This window comes from Solea senegalensis, linkage group LG19 (genome assembly GCF_019176455.1).
Source record: "Solea senegalensis isolate Sse05_10M linkage group LG19, IFAPA_SoseM_1, whole genome shotgun sequence".
Taxonomy (NCBI): Eukaryota; Metazoa; Chordata; class Actinopteri; order Pleuronectiformes; family Soleidae; genus Solea; species Solea senegalensis.
This window is the reverse complement of record NC_058038.1, coordinates 16,762,725-16,784,076: the sequence shown is the minus strand read 5'-3', so window position 1 is coordinate 16,784,076 and position 21,352 is coordinate 16,762,725. Positions and strand designations below refer to the sequence as shown.

Here is a 21,352-nt window from a genome sequence, read left to right as displayed (position 1 = left end):
TATACGCGTCAAAGCTCCGTTCAGCCTTAACGTTTATAGACAACATGGCAAATGTGCTGTATCAGATAATGACAGAAACTTGTATGCCGTAAACAAAGAGTGTTTCAGGAGGACCATTTAATAAACCAAATTATTAATTTACTGTCTGAAACTAAATAAAAAATAAATGTATATAACAATTATGACACCTTTATTACTGAAAGAGCACAAATGGCACATACTATTGTGTATTGTTTTATTATAAAACACAAATCCAAATACACACAAAAATCCAGACAATAAAATACATCATGGGAAGAAGCAGAAACATAAGTAAGCAATGCTCTTCTTTGCACACTTTCACCAGTCAGAAAAACTAAACTTATGTTAACTATTCCCAGGATTACTTATAATATTTATAAACAGCTTGAGTTGACCTGGAAGAATGATAGCAAAAGTGTTGTTTTTGTTTTGCTTGCAATAAAATGAAACAATAATAAATTGCAGAATGTATCAAAAAGTGGGCTAAAAAATATCACACCAATTTCAACTGTTCTCCAAATTAAAATACATGACTTTGTACTAGAGATTTTCCTTCTGGCAGTTTCTGACCCTGGGCCGCTTTTACAGACATAAAACAATGACAAAGATGATGAAATAGCTCCCTTCCCAAACAAAAAAGCATTTATATTAATGTTGCATTGACATTAAATAATATAATCAAAGAACAGTAAATAAATGGGAAAGACAGAATAAAAAGCAAAGAAATGCAAGATTTCACAAGCTACACAGCTAAAACCTCTTCATCAATCCAAATATGATGATACTTTTTTCCTTTTACATAACATCAAGGCCATTTATGCTTGAGAGCTTTACATTACCAGTGGACACAACTTACATATTTAGACCTTTTTCACTTAAATTCTAACCCACCAGCTGTTTCACTGCCCAAAATCTTGAGTTCACTGATCAACAGCAGTGAGGTCAATTACCTGCTGGGAAAATTGTTTGTAATCCAACTCAAACTGACAACAGTCGCTGTTTTTCATCATCTCTGCAAATTTGTGTTGTAACGCTTTCTTTGACGCATTTCCTCTCAAGCAGTACAGGAGGGAAAAAAATATCTACCTTTGTATATTTGCCTATGTACAACCTATTTACAATCACACTGAGTAAATACAAATCATCCATTGTGTGTACTAATAATGGTCTAACGTTTTAGAAAACCATAATTTTTCCTGCTTTTGTTGGAATTTACGCAAATCAGATACAAAGGTAATAATAATAATAATAATAATAGTAATAATTTTCATAAAAAAGAAAACTGTCAGGGATCAGTTTTAATTTTTCAGTCATGGAAATAGATGAAACCCTGACATTGGTGTACTACGTTCTGTTGATGATAAACAAAGCTTCTGTATGAAAGCAGTGTTTTAAAGAAACCTACAAACTGTACTGCAGGCAAGAAAAGGGCGAGTAACAGGGGAATAAGACAGACTGGTCAGTCAGCAGTTAGTCCTGAAGCAAGATAATGAGTCTCAAGACTTAAACTCCGTGGAGCTGGACTGGGATGAAACTGGACACAAAGTGAAGGTATACAAACGTTTTGAAGAATATGTGATGCCTTGAGTGTGTTTAGCTGCTCAAGTAAATGATTTTAACAGTTAAATTCCACCAACCATTCCTTGTTTTTAAAACATCACTTTGTTTATGCTTTAGTCTCAGAAACACAAAGACAATGAATGATGTCGGGGGGGTGCAGCAGGAAAAGTTGAGATGTTCTAAAACTTTTGACCAGTCGTGGATATGAATTTGTGTGAACTATGTGTGTGTTGGTAGCTACGTTGTCTCATCTGCGCGTGATTGGTGGGTGGCGTGATCATTGGTCCTGTGCTCAACAATAGTAGGGAACATGTCAGCAGTAGATGTCTGTCGTTCTTGCAACAACAGCAAGTCGAATTCCTATAGTGCTGTACTTGCTGCTGCATCCTCAAGTTTCAGCAGTTTTATGAGGATGACACTGCACTGGACTGACGCTTCACTTCAAATGTTCACTCTATTCAAAGCCAGGATAAGTGACATGGTGCCCAAGCGTCCTATTTTGCTCCACAGTACAATGTTGGCATTACACAGTATATGAGGTAGATAAGGAGACACTACTCTGCACTGTGCTGTTACAAGCACACTCCTCTCTGACAGCATTCTGCAGCACAGTCATGCTCAACAGATCTGGGCTGTCTACTCTCGAAGGGCTGTCTTTATAGCCCTTAATTGAAGCTTGCATGTTTATTGAGACATTACACAGTTATAGTGTGCCAATAATGAGTGTATAGCTTAGCATTCTCCAGCTAATCAATACAATGCATTAATTTAAAGAGCTATGGCATAATGGTTCCCTTTCCCTTTGGGGATTATTTAACCTGATTTCCCTTGTTTTTTTTTTTAAACATAGTTTAAAATGAGGCAGTTAGCCAGCATACTATGACAACCAGAAGGTGGCGTGATTGTGCTGCAACAGTGTAACTATCCTTGATCAAACGTGCCTTCAAACTATAAGCTGCAGTGTGGATAGAAAGCTGAAAGTTAGATGTAAATGTAGAAATCAGTTGTCTGTGTACAAGATAAGCTTTTAAGAGACCTTATTAATGACATATGCTCAGAATGCTCATTAAATATTGATGAATCTATGTATGCATGACACAAGTAAGTCACAAGGGATCATTTGTTCATTTTAAGGAGCCCTAATCTGAGTTGTTTGAGCCTTGCACTCTGCATGTGTGTGTGTGTGTATGTGTTCAGGAGGCAGCAATGGTTGTGCCCCCACTGAGGCGCAACAAAATCTGCTGACAGTCTTGCAGGGTCCGGCGGTCTCCCACCCGCTCCAGAGTGCGCTTAGCCTCGGCCAAGAGGCGCGCACGGTGCCCGGGTGGGGTTAACAGTGGCATGGGCAGGTGACGACAGGCCAGCAGGATGGCATGAGCTCTCTCCCTCTCACCCAGGACACACTCACCTTCTGACAGTGAGACAGATGAGAAAGTAGACGAAAGTTATAGATTAGTGTCAATTGCCTCGAGGTAACTTTTTCACTTATTTTTGTGTAATTGCATGTGTGAGTACAGTTATGATTAATAATTTAAGGTGACATATGTCATCTATATTTTAATACATCTCCACTACAGAACCTTGTTTTGCTACTCTGGTCGACGTTTTTGAGAGGAAAAATTAAGCTTTTTCAGTTAAAATTGTGAATATACTGGCTGTACCACTGTACTCAGAGAAGCCAGTGTTCCAATAGAATATGTTTCCCTAATCTCTGATGACATACACATATTTCATGTCTTAATATAACACATTTATTACAAGTAGCACCTTTAAGATAAGGAACAACTATAAGGAGCCACCAGTCCATGTAAATGGATACAATAAATTGAAAATGATGACTCTGAGATCGATACTCTTCTAATTTAAGTGTCTTCTGTACCAGCTGCGTAGGAGTTGTGTGTCCTTCGTCGCAGATTGTGCTCCAGCAGCTGATGTGTTCTTGTGGGACTGGCACCAGCCATCAGCCTCACTGTGGTCTCATGAAGGAACACCTGCAGCAGAAATAAAAAAAAACCAAAAAAAACCCAGAAAGTTTGCCTGGTGGATTCTAGAGCCCCCTCCTCACATCATTGCAAATCTATGATGGGGGTTATGTACAGGAAATATATCATCCTTCAAGCAAAAATGACACCGGTGAACATTTTTCAGTCAGTTGTTTTTCAGTCTGGCATACGTCGAGCCATAACAAATGATCACCGACTGCTGTGAAAGCAGCAGTTGTAAAAGACCCTCTGGCTACAGTAATGACTACTCAACTAAATCACACAAGTATGACAAGTATACGTATATATGCAACTGCAGCCAGATCTCTGCAGTGGGTAACGGTGGGGGAGAACCTTGATTTCCAAGGCTGATACAGTAAATATAGTCTTTTTATGAACGAACTTACAGGTTTAATATTATTAATGAAGTGCCTAAAATACAGTATATTAAGAAGAGTTTCGCTTTTACCTTCTACAAGAACTGTATCTACTGATCAATCGTCCAACCCACGGCCAGTGAAGTACATGATCACAGACCAGCATGAAGAATCCCTGGTGGTTTTCAACCATCTTCACTTCTACCACACTGTAAAGTATTGTCTCTTTATGTGAGGCTGCAAGTGGTACAGTGAAGTCCAGCTTGCGACAGGAAATAGTGTGACATCATATTAACACGACACTGCATAGCCATCTAAAGATGAACATGACACAGTAAACAATGCCGTGTGCTGACATTTTTCCCTTGAAATGAAACAGCATTGAATCCTCGCTCTGTGGCAGCGTACTGAATATTTAAAAAATGCCATGCGTCGTACTTTTCCCCATTCCATTCCCATTGTTGCTCTGAAGTGACAATTCTCTGGCGGTCATTCCACAAACTATAGTGAGTCTAGCTCCACCCTTTAGTTGCTGGACCACTGTGCTTTGTACCCTAACAGATGGGTGGCAAAAACTGGAATGGTACAGATCGGTAATTTTAGTACCCTTTACATGTCTGGAGGAGTTCCTAAGAGGCACATTTTATTCCACATCTGTGATTGTTTATGAAGTTAACCAATAGTAGATGTACAGTATCAGCCTCTGATGTACCTTGTGTTGCGCCTGTCTATAGCACTGTGTCAGCCTTCGTAACGCGCTCAGGTCCCTCTGGAAACCAGCCAACTGAGATCCATGGGCCGGGCCAGGCTCTCCATTACTGCTGCCACCACGTTGCCATAAACTGGTCCTCAAAGTCAGCAGGAGGTCACAGACCAGGAGCTCCACCCCCTTTAAGAGAGATGAGGGAAACAAATATTAATGCGCTGCTCGGTTCACAAAAGACATATTTTATAATTTGATTGGTTTAAGAACCAAAGTGTGACCCCAAAATCAACCCAAACCACCACTGACCACCATCATTCACAGTGAGGCCCACGATGCATACAAAAATCAACAGCTAAATAGCAGGAGCTACATGACATCCACAGCTGTCTCATGTGAAGTGGTGGGGTGTGTAGCGGGTGCATGCAGATTGGAGAGGCCTCTGTACTGCACTGCAGACACATTGCACTCAGCTTCAGGATCATGCAATGCAACTACAATGCACCACAGCCACCTCCTGCCACCCACACTGTGCACGCACACACATGCACACAAACACACATTTGCAACATCTATCTGGGGACAAATAGATAATGTATTCGCCACCTTAAAGAGCCTATCCTATCCCTCAAAACCAACAGTTAAAACACACACAGTCTGCCCCAACCCAAACATGTAGAATGAAACATGACACATGCAGCAGAATGAAGAATGAAGCAGATTCTTTTGAAAGATTATGTAAATGATAACCACAAACCCAGAGCTGGTCTTTAGGAGGTATCAGTGACAGTGGTGCATGTTGCACAGTGTCAGCTTTTTTGCATTCTACCTTGTTCAGCCAGTTCCCTGTCTGGGTGACTGGTACTGAGATGCTGGTGCGCAGGTAGCTGCTGGCTCTGTCGCAGTGGGACAGACAGGTGATTGCCCCTTCCCCCTTCAGAGGCGTCAGACTCATCTGAACTGCTTTGCAAAACAGCAGCACAGCCTTAGGAAGAGAGTGGCTGAAACAGAGGAGGTAGAGATGAGCGGGATGGTTACTGTGTGTCTCTTAAGGAAAGGCTTTCATGTCTCTGAAATTAGGCAAAGAAGAAGATTACTGAAACTGAAATAACAAGTAAAACTTTTTTAATGTAGGACTAATGCTTCAACTTTGCTATGTTTTTTCGAGTTTCTGCTGAGCATTCTAGGAGCTTGTGGTTTGTTACATTTCAACATACTGCAGCAAGTTTAATTTCCCTTACTCAAGAGTGTGTAGAGCCCTCGGCATTCGCTCTGCCTCTGCCAACAGTGACCTCACTGCGACGTCATCACCCTGTAGCCACTGAACAACAGCCTTTAGGACCAAAGCCCACCAACGACTCACTGGGTCTCCCACTGAAAGGAAGAAGGGATTGAAATTATGTACAAAGAAAAAATTTGAAATAATCAGGTGGCAAAGCTCTCCTGTCCCTTTGTCTCCTGCAATTTGTTGTAAACAATTGGGTGTGCATGTGTGTGGAACAGACCAAGAAGACTTGATTAAGAATGAAGCTAATTAATATTGCTTGAGCAGACTAATGCACTCATATCCAGGGCGAGTCATTTGTTACTACAAATCGGCGACTGCAAGTGTTATCTGTGATAATCCAATAAAGCTAATCCTAAAAGCTAAATTGGCTTTTTGTACTAAAGCCAAGAAAATCCATTCATGATGACAGTAATAACTCAGATGGCTATCTGGTTAATCATTCCCACGCAACCTCCATCAAACATGCAATGCTTCTCTGTAAATGGGAGGGGTTATTCATACCTGGGGTAGTGGTGTGATTGGGAGGAGTCGAGAAAGGAGGAGAATGGGAGGGAGAGTCTTCTGTACAGCTGTTCAACAACTGAAGGAACTCCATGGCACTTGAAAACTCCCTGAAAATGAGAGTGTTAACTGAGTACAAACTTAAAATTCACACATCAACTGTAAAGAGCCGTGGGCTCCCTGCCACAGCCCCCATCCCTGCCTGCCTGCCTTACCCAGAGTCATTCTTTCGTTTGCCTGCTTCAGAGTCACTCTGTGGCTGGATGAGTGTGTGAACAGCTCTTTCCAATAGCTTCCTGCAGAAACAGCGGTGCAGCTGTGCAATGGGGTCCGCTGAAGTAAGGTCAAGCCCCAACAAGGACGAAAATGGAATAATGATAACATAATTATCACCTCAAAATATTTCCCCACCCTTCATGCTTTTCAAACAGGGAGAGAGATGAAGAATTGGGTTTTCACATAGGCAAAAAGACAGACAGAGTAAAAAGAAAAATATATGAAGAGTAAAGAGCAGACCAACTCCTGCTCCACTCATAACTCACAACATACCTGGGTCTCTCTGAGAAGTGTAGACATCATCGCTGCACTCGGACTTCACCGACCAATCACAGCTCAAGAAAAACTGTCTGCCCAGTGGAGTAAAGAGCCAGCGCAGGTAGTCAGGGATCGGCTTGGATTCTGACTGACTGACCACACACTCTGCACAGCTCAACAGGTAACCCTGGGGCACAGATGTAGAGGGAAAATATGTTGATGATGAAGGAATGGGTGAATTAAAATGACAACTTTATGAGGAAACCCATCATAAATGATGGAGCATGAGACATACAGGCAAAAAAGAGAGATGGTGGCCAAGCACAGTGCGCAGGGCCGTCGCTGCCGTGACATAGATCTGAGCGAGCTGTGCAGGCGCCATCTTGCCTTGGGCGCTCTCGCTGAGGTTGACAGCACTGAGGGAGAGAGACAAAGCCCACAGGCTCCTACGCTGAGGAAGCTTCCCTACAGAGAGAGAGAGAAATTAATCTTTATCACTGCAGTCAAATCGAGAGCATATGCTTATGCACTTTCCAACAACTGTCAGTATTCTGCAGTACATTAACTCACTCACCTGTGAGCTGCAGTTGGCTCAGACGGTGGTAAACCAGTGCTGCGTCCCTTGCGCTTGTCCTAGCCTCCTCTCCTTCATGCTTCCCTCTCACCTGGTGAACCAGCCACCCCAAAGGAGTCGGCCGATGCAAGCAGTAGCGAATCACATTCCAGGACAGTGAGCAAACTAGATCCAGATTGGTTGAGGGAAGTGCTCTGGTCAATACAGACAAGCAGGTCTCTAAACTTGACATTGCTGCTTTGTAATCTCCCTGCAGGAAAGAGGAGACAGAAACGGTAAACTGTTTAATATTTAGTTAGGATTGACAGGAAAGATGCAGTGAGGGTCACAAGTTAGATGTGAGTGCAATTTCAACATATTAAAAATAAATATGTGCAATGAACACAAAGGAAAAGGACCTTCAATACCAGGGAAACATGCAGAATTGGAAAAGACACAATGACTGGATGCAATATCCCCCAGTGTCACATCAAATAAAATTTATTTTTCTGAGAGTTTACAAGGAGCAGGGAAGTGTGATAGAAACTGCTCTTCATAACAGCTTTACCCCCAACAGTGTTAGTGCTGTCAAATGTGAGATGCAGTTGTGAAACTGTAGCACGGCAGATTAAATACTGTATAATACTGTATACTAGAAATAGTACCACTAATTTCCTTATCAAATTTGCTGTTTTAAAAGTAGATTATATTCACCAAAAATGAATGAATAAATAAAAGAATGAACTGCTATTATTTCAAACATTTTACAAAAATGGTGGCCACATGATTATCACAAATTCTTTGGGCCACGGTATCCTTTTTGTAAAAATCTGATATTGTTACAGACTCAGTTCTGATGACTGCTTACCCTGTTGAGATGCAGGTCGGCTTGTTTGCGATGCCTCCAGAAGGACACAGACTTCGGGGAGTGAAGGGGTGTGACAGGTTCCCACAGGTAGAGCACTCTGACACAGCCCCACACAGCTCCCACTCCACTCAGCACCCACACCATCACCCAAGGCAACAGGCAACGCAGCCAGGATGCTGGAGGATTAGAAAACATTACAGAACGGACTAAAGGTGTTTTTTGTCTCTAAAAAAACACATATCAAACATATCACAAAGCCTAAGTGGGGTCAGTTATGCTCACCAAAGTCTTCGGTGTGACTTGGGAACCAGACAAGTGTTCTTGTTGGTCCATGGCCTGCAGATAGGCTATGAGCCCCAGGTGCTTCAGATCCCAGAAGCGAGGGCAGTGGGTTTAGGGACAGGCAGAAAAAGGTCAGGGCACAGAGAAGCAGTCGAGAGCGATCCATCACTCCAACGGCGGAGGGAGAATCTGGTTCACTCTTACACTGATGCAGAGAGAGAAACAACAAGTTCAAGTTTTTGAAAATAGATGTCGTGAGAATGCAGTGCACACCACACAGCCACTAATAAGACATAAAGCATGTGTGTGTAATCCATCTTTGAGTGTGTGTTACCGAATCATGATCCACTATGGGGCTGCCTGGCTCTGAGTCAACAGAGTAGGGTGAGAACTGGTGAGGGGAACCAGAACCAGAGTCTGAGGCTGGAGGTGACATCATCACTATTTCCTGTTTGACCTCCATCTCTTCAGACAGTATCACAGGCTCTGAGACAAACAGAGAGACTCTCATTATAATCTCACTCCGCTTCAGGTTATACTGAGCTTTCGAGTGAACACTTACTGTTCTTCTGGTTTCCCATTTTAAGAGTCAGGTTTTCCTGTCGTAATTTGTGGTTGACCTGTTGTAAGTATTTGATGTAGTCAATGGCCTTCCTCAGCACTCCTGATTTATGCATCTGGTAAAGACATGAATGTCACATTTTAGTATCCAATTTCAATCCAGTGGGTCAAAGCACATATTCAAATCAATACACTATACTACTATCTCAACTAAGTGTTAAACTGATGAACCTTTGCATCGTTGCCCATGACTAAGTCCCGGAGCTCCACGATTTTGTCGTTGATTGAAGAGCGATACCTCTTCTCAATGATATTGTGGGTTGTCCTCCTCTCACCCTCCTTCACCACTCCCCCTGGACCTATTACTCCTGCTGTCATCTGGCACTGCTCCACATTTGCTCTGGCTGCACTTGTGCAGTGGACTGAGCCTGGCTGCAGTTGCTTGATTGGCAGCTTGTCTGGTCCTCCCATCATAACTGGAACGGTGGTCAGGATGTTGCTGCTCATCAGCGTCTATAGACAGAGATCAGCAGCAGTACATTAGCTTAAGGGTGAAGTATCAATAGTTAATGAGTCTGTAGAAGTGTTGAGTTAACCGTTTTAAGAAATGAGTTATGCAATGACAGCCATCACTGCTGGCGTCATACCGGGACTTGCAGAGCCGTGTTCTGGATGGGTGTGGTCAATGTGGTGATTCCAGTGGGGTTCTGCATGGTGGACAGCACCTGTGTGCCATCTGGTTTGAGTGTTGTGAGAACCAGTGAATCCGTCTTCAGAATCTGAGGCTGCTGGACCAGAACCTTGTGGAAAGACGTCGAAGGGTCAGTGTGAGATAGTTTATATTTGCTCATTAGCAGTATGAAAAGGCAATTCAGGTGAAACTAGTCGATAAAGGTGGTTCATCATGGTGTCAGATGGCTGATATATGATATTGATGAACATTATCTGTAATTAAAGAATAAATATACATGTATTGTACAACACTTATGGTGCCAATGGCTATTAAAAAAAATCAAATATGTCTATTGTCTTTTTAATTAATTTTCAGACCACACCTACAACAATAATGTTACTTACAGGTACTTGCTGCATCTGCTGTTGCACAGTGTGGACTGTGGTTGGTGCTGTAGAAAGGGTCTGGATAGTTTGACATGTTGGAGTCAGAACACGCTGATGCTGAATGGTCACTGGTTGGAGCTGTGGTGATGTCATGATGCTCTGCATCTGCGGTTGGATGACTGAGAGGGGGAGACGAGATGATGAAATGATGAAATGAAATTAAAAATATACTGCGCCTCTGATACATAGTAGGTCACACGAACAAACCATATTACTAATGCAACATTGTGTAAAAAAAACAGGGAAATGACCGAGTCAAATTGCAGTGACTTCAACATCAACCACTTCATGAAAAGAGCTTTACACATTCAACAGAATACTTTTCAGTTCAGTCACCTTGGAAACCAGGAGTAGGGCTCTGGTGGCAGATGACAGGGCTCTGGATGAAACGTGAATGCCCACCATTGGAGGCAATCATCACAGTTTGTGCCTGGGTCTGGATGGGCAGGGGAGTGTGGCTGTGGGTCTGAACTAGGGTGTGGACTGGGAAGCTCTGGGTCTGCATAGGGATTCCCTGGGCGTGCATCTGAAAAAAAAAAACATCATTGTCGCAATGGTTGCAAGTTCGACTCCAGAAGCTGATTGTACTCAATTCCATTGTAAGTCACTATGGATAAAAGCATCTGCTAAATGACATGTAATGTAAAAAGGAATTTTATTGAAGACAATAAACTATACTATTGAGGGTGTGTAACAGCTTGTTGTGATGTGATTTTGTTTATTGAGTTGCTGAGCTGTATAATACATTTTAGTCCATATGTAATCTCAGCAGAAGGTTTTTCAGTGTGGATGGCCAATAACAGAAAATAAATCCAAACCATCTACATAATCGTGTATGTCCAACACAATAGCCCAAAACTGAAACAGCTTGATCCTGACGACAACTTTTAATATTTTTAATTAGATGTAGTCGGACAGGGAGTAAAACATGGGTCATGACTTGTGCAGCGTGTAAATGTGGTGTCAGACACTTGATACCTGGATGGTAGTCTGGGCAGTCTGTTGGGGTTGGGGCTGGATTGGTTGGACCAACTGAGGCCGTGGCTGAAGGAGCGGAGGGCTGCGGGTCACGTGTTGCTGCCCTGAAGAGATGGTGATGGGGGAGGTGGCCTGGGCAGGAGTGAGGGGAGGCGTGAGGGGTAAAGACTGAGGAGACAATGTCTGGGAGCTGGTGAGGCCAATGTTGGTGATCTGGTAGGGGACAGAGTTTGATGTCTGGGGAGTTTGGGGAGCTTGGGGAGCTTGGGGAGCTTGGGGAGCTTGAATGGCCAGACGTGGTGTATTGCTGGTACCGCCATTCTGTATCGAGCCTGCTGAGGTAATCTGGTCCTCAAACAAGTCAGGGAAGTCCCCTACCTGGTTACTGACAAACTGCAGCATCTCTGAGGGAAGAATAAAACAGAATGGACATTAGCACATCTTAAGATTTGATTAAGAAATCAAATTAATTCTATTCACTCATTAATATTAAAATACCATATATACAAAGAAGGTAATTTAAATAGATTATTATTAGACCCGTAGAACATTATTTGCATCATCAACTCAATGCCATCATTAAGGCAATCATCATTGTCATGAATGATTGCCTTTTAGGCCAAGGTCTCATCAAACAACATAAATTATAGTGACATGTAATGAGCCAAGTTTCTCCAGTGGCCATGAGATTTCAAATAAGTTATACAAAGTGTTTAATGTGGTACATTTGTGTATTGTATGTGGTATCTGTCCAGGTGAAGGCCACCTAGATAAGACAGATAAGACCAGAGAAGCTCAGAGAATTTCAAGGCCTGGCCTTCACATGGTCACACGCCCAAACATAGCTACTGCACTGTTCTGGTCATAAACCAGACATTTCACAGACAAAGCTTAAGGTCTTCTAACATTTAGCCTTGAAAAAGTAAAGTGTGTTGTAATGTTACTGATGGGAGCAGGCAAAAGAGCACTTAGATAAAGCTTAAGGCTGCTCAGAGACACCTGATGGACTGATGGATGCCACTATGATGATATATGTGCACTCTTCCCATCTTATAAAGTGTATTATATACATCAAATAGCATACTAATGGCAATAGATGTTCACATTGGGTATTTAAATAACCTAGTTTTTACAAGTTAACACAACAAAAGCTTAAGACAACCCTGCAATGTTTTTTTTTAATTAATAATTTTATGAAACTGTTTTTTAAAGATCAGATTGTAGCTGGGCTCAAACTAAAGTCAAATTAAATAACCTTTAGGTTCAGAACATGTGCACATTATACAGGCAGACACGCTACAAACACTTGCTACACCTCCATGGGGGCAGGCTGTTAATGACAAAGCAGCTCTTCCCCCCCTAATGTTTCAGACAAGCTATCACAGAGGGTAAATCCATCAATGGGAGACAGTTTGCTTGGCTGCTGAGAGCAAAGAAAATAAGTTACATAACCAGAGCCATAGTTGCTAAGGACATAATTGGGATAGGGAGAATGTTCGAGATGAATACTAGGGCCAATTGCTTGAGCAATTACAGGGCCTCTAAGACCTTATGTTCAAGAAGTCCACATGGCTGCAAGAGGCTACAATGCATATATTTAAACATCTCTTCCAAATGATGAATGAGGTAATGCCCGAGATTTCTGTGGCTGAGGTAATCGTTTTCTGCAGTTGGTTGCTCTGCCTAATGGGGACTATCAACTAGCTGTGAGTCAAGCAGAGACTAAGTGAAAAATAAAATCAAGCTTTCTTTGAGTAGCTTGCCTGTGAAATTACCAGTCATCTCTGAGTTATCATCTTTGTCTCTCTCACAATCTGTACATTCCTGCCTTTTGCCACAGTGATCAAGTGGGATTACATAACAAGGGCTGAGGGTGTGCTGTCCACTCATTCTGTGTGAATGTAGAATTCACTCGAAACACCAAAGTCAGGTAGAGTTTCATAAGCTCACATACAATATCATCATCACTATCATGTTGTTTATGGTACCGCACAAACACACGTATGCACACACATACACGCAGGTCCTTTAAAGGACATGCATAGACTTCCATTCATTTTGGACAGCCTAAACAAAGCATTATCCCTGACCCTAACTATAACCAGTTAATGCCTAACCTCAACTTTGACTTATCCACAATTCCAATATTAGCCCATAACCTCACAAATTCCTGAGAAATGAGGCTCTGCCTTGTTAGGACCAGGTCCTAGAATGGTAACAAAGAAACAAGCACATACATGTGTACACACTTGTACACACATGTACACACATACACAGGGAGACAGTGAGAAAGAGCCTAGTCTGGTGACTTGGCATTCAGTAAAATTCCACTCTATTAAAAATCTAGTGACTCTGCCCTGGGCAGCCAAAAGCCCTGGTACTGTGTGCCAGAGGGTAAACTTGTTTTGATTGGAGGGGGTATGATCAAGGATGCTGTGTGTCTGACAGAAGAGTGCAGAATTGTTGCAGAACAGTCCCACAGTCTTTGCTAAATAGCTCTGTAGAATAAGATCCCAGAATATGCTAAAACGTCACTCGGGACAAGTATTTCCACAAACTTGATGAGCAGGTTACACTCCTGTGACACCCTTCGCTGCCCACATACACAGTTTCCATCCCATACTGAAACTCATCTCTGCTCCGTGGAACATAACACTCAGCTCACAAGTCCACTCAGCTACTTTTCAATTACAGACTGGCTGTTTATTGGGATTCACAGCTCTGGAATCATTACATGGAGCCATAACAAACCATGAACAAATGATGGATGCATTTATTATGGGCAACATGACACAAGTGAAAGTATGCAACAAGAAAGCTGATAGGGACATTTGTAAGGTGCAAATGTTAGAAGAATAAATGAACACACTTTGAATGTTGAGGAAAAACTATCACTCTGTATATTGCTAATAATATTTTTTTAATTATTATTTTTAGGTTGAATTAATAACTGCTTTGAAGTTCCACGACTATAGTGAACTTTTGAATAGAAGAGTTAAAACAGGAAGAGGGAAAAAATAGCATATCAGAACGGATGTAATTTAAATGTATTACATTTTGTATTGTAATGTTTTGTAGCAATACAAAGTAATCGATACATAAATTCGGGTTGAATTATATGGGTAAAACATCTATTTGTGATTTGTCTGACATATAATGCGACTATAATCTGATTTGTGATGTAGCAACTTTAATTCAAGCTTCAATTTAATATTAATTGTGATGTAGTTTTAAACATAATATCTATACTCTAATGCAGGTATGAATTGTTTCCATGTATTAGTTATTTTAATTATTTTACTTAAAAGATTATTCAAAAATAGAACGCTTAAATTGCATGGTCATTTGCCAAGTAAATTGTTTCAAGTAGCGAACGAATTTAGTCTAAACATAAGCGTTAACAAATCTTATACTTAAGTGCTTCAACCCTCGCATTAGAGATTAACGTTAATGTTTTGATGGTATCCCTTAAAATGGCTCCATCTTGTACGGTAAATACGGTAAATACTGAAGCTTGATTTATACGGTTAAATCGCAGCAATCGCAATTCTTGTGAGTCAGAAAAATCTACTCTTCTTACTATACCCATTTCAACCAGTGTTTTCGAACTGTTCCTGGCATCGTAAACAACAACAAACAAATGAATGAATAATATATTAATAAAATAATGAATAAAGTATTTAGTTTTTAATGCTAAACTTGGTGTCATGTGCCTCGGACACAGCTCCTTCCGTTATGCATGAAGAGCGTCACGGAGCTGTCAGACTGAGTGGACCATTAACTCGTGTCTTTAAAAGGACAACACTAAACACCAGTGGCAGAGACACAGCTACTTACCGTCGATGTCTCCCAGGGTAAATTCGTCCCCTAATTCCGCTAAAGTCGGATCCATGGTCTCCATATACTCTCCTGTGTCCATCCTGTCTGTCATCAGCTCGCCTCTCCGGATGCTACCGGAGGGTCGCAGGAGGCAGAAAAACAAGAGCCGCGGCGCTCAGCGACGCCTACAACACACGTACCCAACACTACAAACTATTTATTACCACAACAACCGTGTGACAACAGCGAAGCCTCCACCGAGGCAGACTTCTCCGTCGACAAACTCATTTACACCGAATTATGCCTCACACGACGCCATCTTGTTTCACGCTCATTACGTCATTCACAAACAGACTCGGTGGCCAACAGTAGGCGCTGATTGGCCCAAACCTGGCAGTAGTTGTCATGAGACCAGTTATCAGCGGCGAATCACAGGCGAGTATTCGCCGTGGTCTGATAGTACGTCAACCATCAGAAGCTCGTGAGTCATTTGAATAAACCGCGCCCCCTATATTCACAAAAACAAGGGAACAAGGGATCTCACCAGACAAACTCAGTGCTATTAATAATGATGGCAAAAAAATAAACAAATGAACAAAATTAAACAAATATTAATAGTAATGAATAACCTTAATATGATTATTATGAACTAATATTAAACATGTATATATGTACATACATATGCAGTGTGTATATAGAGAGAGTGAAAGCGAGAGAGAGAGAGCTCTAAGATCCTGTTTGTGAATGTAGCAGTTCTACTATTGTCTGCTGACAAATTACTCCATGAAGTCTGAAAATAGGTAAATCCTGAGAAATACAAATGCAATTAAAGATGAATAAATGTAAACAGTAAACAATGAATTCAGCTGTTAAATTTGTAATGCACTGAATTTAAAAGTCTGACAACAATGAAATGTGCAGAAATCCATTGTTCAACTAACCTTAATGAAACATCCCATCCTAAAATATCACAAAATGTTGGTATTCCTAAAGGTATTACGGCAATAGACTAAATGACTAAATATAATAATATAATACTAAAGCACTTGAATGGAGCCACAGGGTTGGTGTAGTGGTTAGCAGACCCAGGTTCTTCCTGTGGGTTTTCTCCGGGTTCCCCGATTTCCTCCCACAGTCCAAAGGATTGTAGGTAAATTGGACACTCTAAATTGACAATGGATGGTTGTTTGTCTCCACGTGGCCCTGTGATGGATTGGCAAACTGTTCAGGGTGCACCCTGCCTGTCACCCCTATGTCAGCTGAGATTGGCACAGCACCCCCTGTGGCCCTCATGTGGAGGATGAAGCAGTAGAAGATGGATGGATAGATGGATAGATGGATAAAGCACTTGAATAAGTTTAATGGCCAGTAACAGCTAAAGAGCTAAAGCAGATGAACTGAAAGAACCAATGGACAATAACAGATGTGGTGAAAGAAATGTGTCTTTATTATTTTTACAATAATCAAGTGTAGATACATTTACCGATATTGATAGTAATGATGCTGGATAGTCAAAAAAACCTTTTTGCTATTCAAATATTAATGATATTTAACAGAATCAGTCAACTGTCAACCTTCAGATTGGGAAATGCTTTTTGATACTCAATACAACCTTTTTTTTTAAAGACATCTTCAAAATCCACTACTGTTATTAGATTAAATGTTCATTGTGTTACTTCTTTAGGAAAGTCAAAAGAAAAATACATTTGAAAATGAAACTGAACTAAAATTCATGTCATTGATTATAAAAAAAAATCCTTCAGACAGAACTGGTGCAGTCCACATCATCTCTTTTACTATTTTATAAAAATGCAAGTGAGGATTATACGTCTAATTCCAAGCCCAAATCACGAGTACTTCTAAAATAAAAAAAATCTAAAGTAATTCTCTAACACCATAGTGCAAATGTCATTTCACTCAGGCACAATTGTCACAATCTGATTCTTTGTATTCAAAAGCATACGTAATTTCTTGTTGATAAATTAGATTATATTATATTAAATTCACATTTTATTCACATGGTAAGTGCAACTTCTCACAATGAGGAAAGCTATTGTGGAGTGTAGAATTTTACCAGAGGGGTCACATATAATATATGTGATAAAATACATATATGAATATGATCCTCATTTGGAGGATTACAACTCTTCCTGTATTTATTTATTCCAGTGAACTTCATAAGACTTTTTCTCTGAATAACTTGTTTCTGTTGTTCCTGTGCCACACCTGACTTTTTCCTTTACCACCTTCACTACCAGACCACCAGCCAAGGCAATGCCTGCTGCAGCCTTGCTTATCTCAGCCACTGCGGACAAAATACGTGTAGTTGTTGCCACAGCGCCCCAAGAGTCTGACACCACCCCGCTGGCTACTGATGCTGCACTCGGACCACACACAGCACCAGCAGAACCAGTGGCCACTGGAACATTTGCAGCCTGGGCTAAGATTGTCCCTGCTGCGGCACAAGAAGGTGCAACAGTATCTGCAGCTACAGCGGCCATTGCTTGCTGCCCTGCTGCTGAAGCTAAACTACCCTGAGCAACAATAGTTGTGGCTGCATCCACAGTCCCTCCTGCTGCAATTTCAGTTGCACCAAGGGCAGCTGTACTGAGAGCTGCTCCCTCCAGAGCTGTACCTATAGCAGCCCCAGCTCCTAAGGCGCCTCCTACTCCTACTGCCAACCCCACAGCAGAGGCCCCCATAAGGCTAACCTGCCCAAGGGCATCCAAAGCACCCTCCCCAGGACTGGCAGCTCCAGTACCAACAATGGCTCCGACAGAACCACCCATAACCCCACCTGTTGCTGCTCCCAGAGCCAGTGCAGATTTCCCTGAAGCTGCAGCCACTATAGCCCCAACAGCCTTTCCTAGACCTGTGCCTCCTGCTGCAGACATCCCAGCAAGCTGACCTGCAGCAAAACCAACTGAATTTCCCACCAGAGATGCCCCAGCAGCAGCTGCTAATGGGGCAGCTACTCCAAACACTGCCCCGACTGCCATGCCTGTGGCTCCAGCAGCTACCAGGATCTTAACTCTCTGAAGCACCTTTGCAGAGAGTGCAGCCTCTCTTCTCAAGCGAATCAGTGATGAGTTGCGAAACCGTCTCCTGCTGCAGCTCTTTGGCCTGCTTCGGAAATAGTCCTTAAATTCTTTAACTCTGCCTCTGAGGAGACTGAAAGCACTGCCTCTACTCCCTTCTGTCCACCGCTCCACCCTTACGTCATCATCGTCATTTCCTCTCTCCAGCCGTCTCCTGCTGAGCCCTAGTGATCCTCTTTCACTGCTTTTTTCTTTGCAAGACTCTAGGTCACACTTTCTTCGTTTTGGAAGCTGAGCCTGTTCTTCAGTATTTCCCCTTTGTTCTTCCCCCTCTCCTTCACCTCGCCCCCTCAACATGATTCTCTGCTCCTCCCTGATGGCAGCCTCAGCCTCTAAAAACATGGCATTGGTGTAAAACTCACTGTTAGACTGCTTTATCATCTTATCCACCTTCATTAAGAGCTCTTTCACTTGCGCCGAATTACTGGAGTCTCTGTTGTTGAAAACATGGTATCTGCCCCCACACATGTTAATCAGAGTCTTAAGCCCAGCAGACGCAGTCTTCCTCAGGTACTCTTCAATCTCCATGCCGTCCAGGTCATCGCCTCTGGTAAAAAGAACCACTGTGTGGTGACAGACGGCATCCTCCCCAAATACCTTTATCATGTCACAAACTGCCTGGTTCTCACTGTCTGTATATCGTCCTATTGGAACAACCAGTAGGAAAGCATGTGGGCCAGGAGCAGAGAGAGTCACACATTTGGCTATCTCTGCATGAATCTGCTCCACACTGAGCTGAGTGTCCCCAAAACCTGGCATGTCAACCACCGTGACTCTCTTCATCCTCCTCTGAGTGACAGGTGGGCCATCCTCTAACGCAGCATCTTCCTCAGCGAGCATCGCGCTCCCAAGCTCACAGATCTGTGTGACAGAACTGGCACTAATCTGTGACAGGAACTGCCTCCGGCCCAAGATGGTGTTTCCAGACGCACTCTTGCCACATCCAGTTTTACCGATGAGGACTAGTCTGAGTTCTTCACCCCACATGGCCTCAGAATTGTTACCTTCCTTCTCATCCTCCACCATAATTGGACCAATTTTCTCTTCTTCATCCCCTGAAAAACAACGCAAAGCATGAATAGTCTTTAATTTAGATTATTAAGACTTACAGTACATCTTTTATTGTTACTGATTAACTACAATATATACAAATAAATTGAATGCATGATTTATAACCAATGAGCAAACCATCATATGTTTGCAGATGACCCTATTGTTTTGAGTCCAAGTGACAACAAGAGTGATGTGGTGATCTGTACTATAAAAGAAAATCTATCACTGATCCTTCCCAGTTTTCCTGGAAAATATCTTGGGCATTTTGTTACTGATAAAATGACCAACAATGATGATAATGATATGGCAGTGCCTCAAATGGTAGGCTCAAGCAAACATTTAAGTTTCCTAGTGCAGTACTCCAAATCTTGGTCTTCAAATGACTCAGCATCATGTGGATGGCACTTTGCCTTGCCTATCCTCATGTGGAAGCAGCTCGTTTAGCAATACATCTGTTGCATTTCTGCCACACTGTCACATTTTACATCAAGGGAATTTGGTGCCCTTAGTATGTGCAGCATTGCACAACTTGGTGAACAGTCTGCTGGAAATAGAAGAACCTGCCAAAATTGAAGTCTGTCAAGCAAACCAGTTGGACAGTTATGCGGTTAACAGTCATGGACAGGCAGAAGGACAGATAGACTGCCCTTTTCTCCCTCTTCTTCTCCGTCTAGTTACTATTCACAGTTTGAAGTTCACACAAATCACATGTGTTTTGTCATTAGTCATTTTTTACTACTACCTTGTCTTTGTTAAAAATCATCAAAGGACTCGTTTTTGATAGGCAAGGGTTGTGGCCAGACGAAACTACAGACAGATGTTCCTTATAGAATTGAGAGATTTATGCCTTTATTTATTGCACACTTGGAGACAGATTATGAGAAATATTACATGCTGAGAATACATATGAAGTGGTGCATAACAATGCTGAGAAGAATTGAGATGCTTATATGGTGCAGTCAGTGTATTCATACACTTCAACCTGTATCCTGTCATCCTGTCCACTGTTCATTGTCAATTGCAGCTTAAGATCCTTTAAGTGCCTTTAACTGTTTTTTTTTATGTATTAGGGATTATTTTACTCATTACCTAGTCAAATAATTAATTTCTGAATGAAACATAAGTTGTTTTGTCAATAAAATATCTGAAAATTGTGTAAAATGTTTCCTGAACCTCAAAATGACTACATCCTCACTCAGAAACCAAGAACAATCAGTTTATATAAATAAGCAACTACATTTATTTTTAATTTATTAAAAGAACAATAAACTGATTAATAGAATATAAATAGTTGTATTTTTGTAATCAATCAATTTAACCCTAGGTTGTTCTTAGTACATACAAAGCTCGAGTTAATACTGACAGTAAACCTCTGTTTAAAGATACCTGAGGACTTTTGTTGACTTCAATATAAGAAAGTGTTGCTAATGATAACAGTAAACGTTTTATGTGACATGTATCAGACTTAGTCAAGGAGTGTTAGGAAGCTTCTAACCAAAAACAAACTGGTTATGTTAGCTTAGCTACAAGCAGGTGAAAGGCGGAAGGGTAGTGTTACACAGTGAATGCGATTTTAAATTATTTATAACTCATACACGACACTATAACAACCAAGAAAGGTGAAACATTACACGCAGATATTACGTTTTAATACCGAATACTACTGTGTCACAATACAATATATTAGCCAACATTAGCAAAACATCTGAACTTGGTGTATTTATTGACAACTGCAACCACAGTAGCCAGCTAGCCTTAACCGTGGTTGCTAACTTCTGACGCCAAGAGCAACTATCATAAGAAGACATGATCTTACCCGAGTCCATGTCGTTAAACATCTCTTTAAGTTGACTCTAAAAATGACGTTTTGTTGTCCACATTTAATCTTTCACTTCCTGAAAGTGGCTAATGAAGCTACATGTTGGGCTAAACCAGGAGTCTGAGTTCATCAAAAATACAAACATTGGACTCGATTACAAAGTCCGTCTGGAGGAAGCCCGCCCCCTGCTGGCTGATGTGTACAGCTAACACACGTGTCCACACAGTGAGAACACG

The 21,352-nt window shown here is 41.6% G+C and overlaps 2 protein-coding genes across 3 annotated transcripts; both read right to left on the bottom strand.

Annotated features, from left to right (window-relative positions):
* Positions 1–275: 275 nt before the first annotated feature.
* srebf2 (sterol regulatory element binding transcription factor 2) lies at positions 276–15,482 on the bottom strand. 2 transcript variants are annotated; one of them, XM_044050715.1, is made up of 20 exons: positions 15,165–15,482; positions 11,328–11,731; positions 10,686–10,875; positions 10,308–10,468; positions 9,878–10,030; positions 9,462–9,743; positions 9,232–9,346; positions 9,004–9,155; positions 8,670–8,874; positions 8,388–8,563; positions 7,541–7,790; positions 7,262–7,431; positions 6,982–7,153; positions 6,648–6,765; positions 6,433–6,542; positions 5,885–6,017; positions 5,473–5,644; positions 4,653–4,829; positions 3,461–3,572; positions 276–2,992 (listed from the first exon to the last, which is right to left on the bottom strand). In XM_044050715.1, the coding sequence occupies exons 1-20, from the start codon at positions 15,256–15,258 to the stop codon at positions 2,775–2,777; spliced, it is 3,564 nt and encodes a 1,187-aa protein (XP_043906650.1). In that variant the 5' UTR covers positions 15,259–15,482; the 3' UTR covers positions 276–2,774. The 2 variants fall into 2 exon arrangements, with proteins under 2 accessions (XP_043906650.1, XP_043906651.1); XM_044050716.1 differs by having other exon boundaries at positions 276–2,989.
* Positions 15,483–16,570: 1,088 nt separating this feature from the next.
* LOC122785203 lies at positions 16,571–21,284 on the bottom strand. The gene is made up of 2 exons (XM_044050917.1): positions 21,114–21,284; positions 16,571–19,299 (listed from the first exon to the last, which is right to left on the bottom strand). The coding sequence occupies exons 1-2, from the start codon at positions 21,133–21,135 to the stop codon at positions 17,303–17,305; spliced, it is 2,019 nt and encodes a 672-aa protein (XP_043906852.1). The 5' UTR covers positions 21,136–21,284; the 3' UTR covers positions 16,571–17,302.
* Between the last annotated feature and the right edge of the window lie 68 nt (positions 21,285–21,352).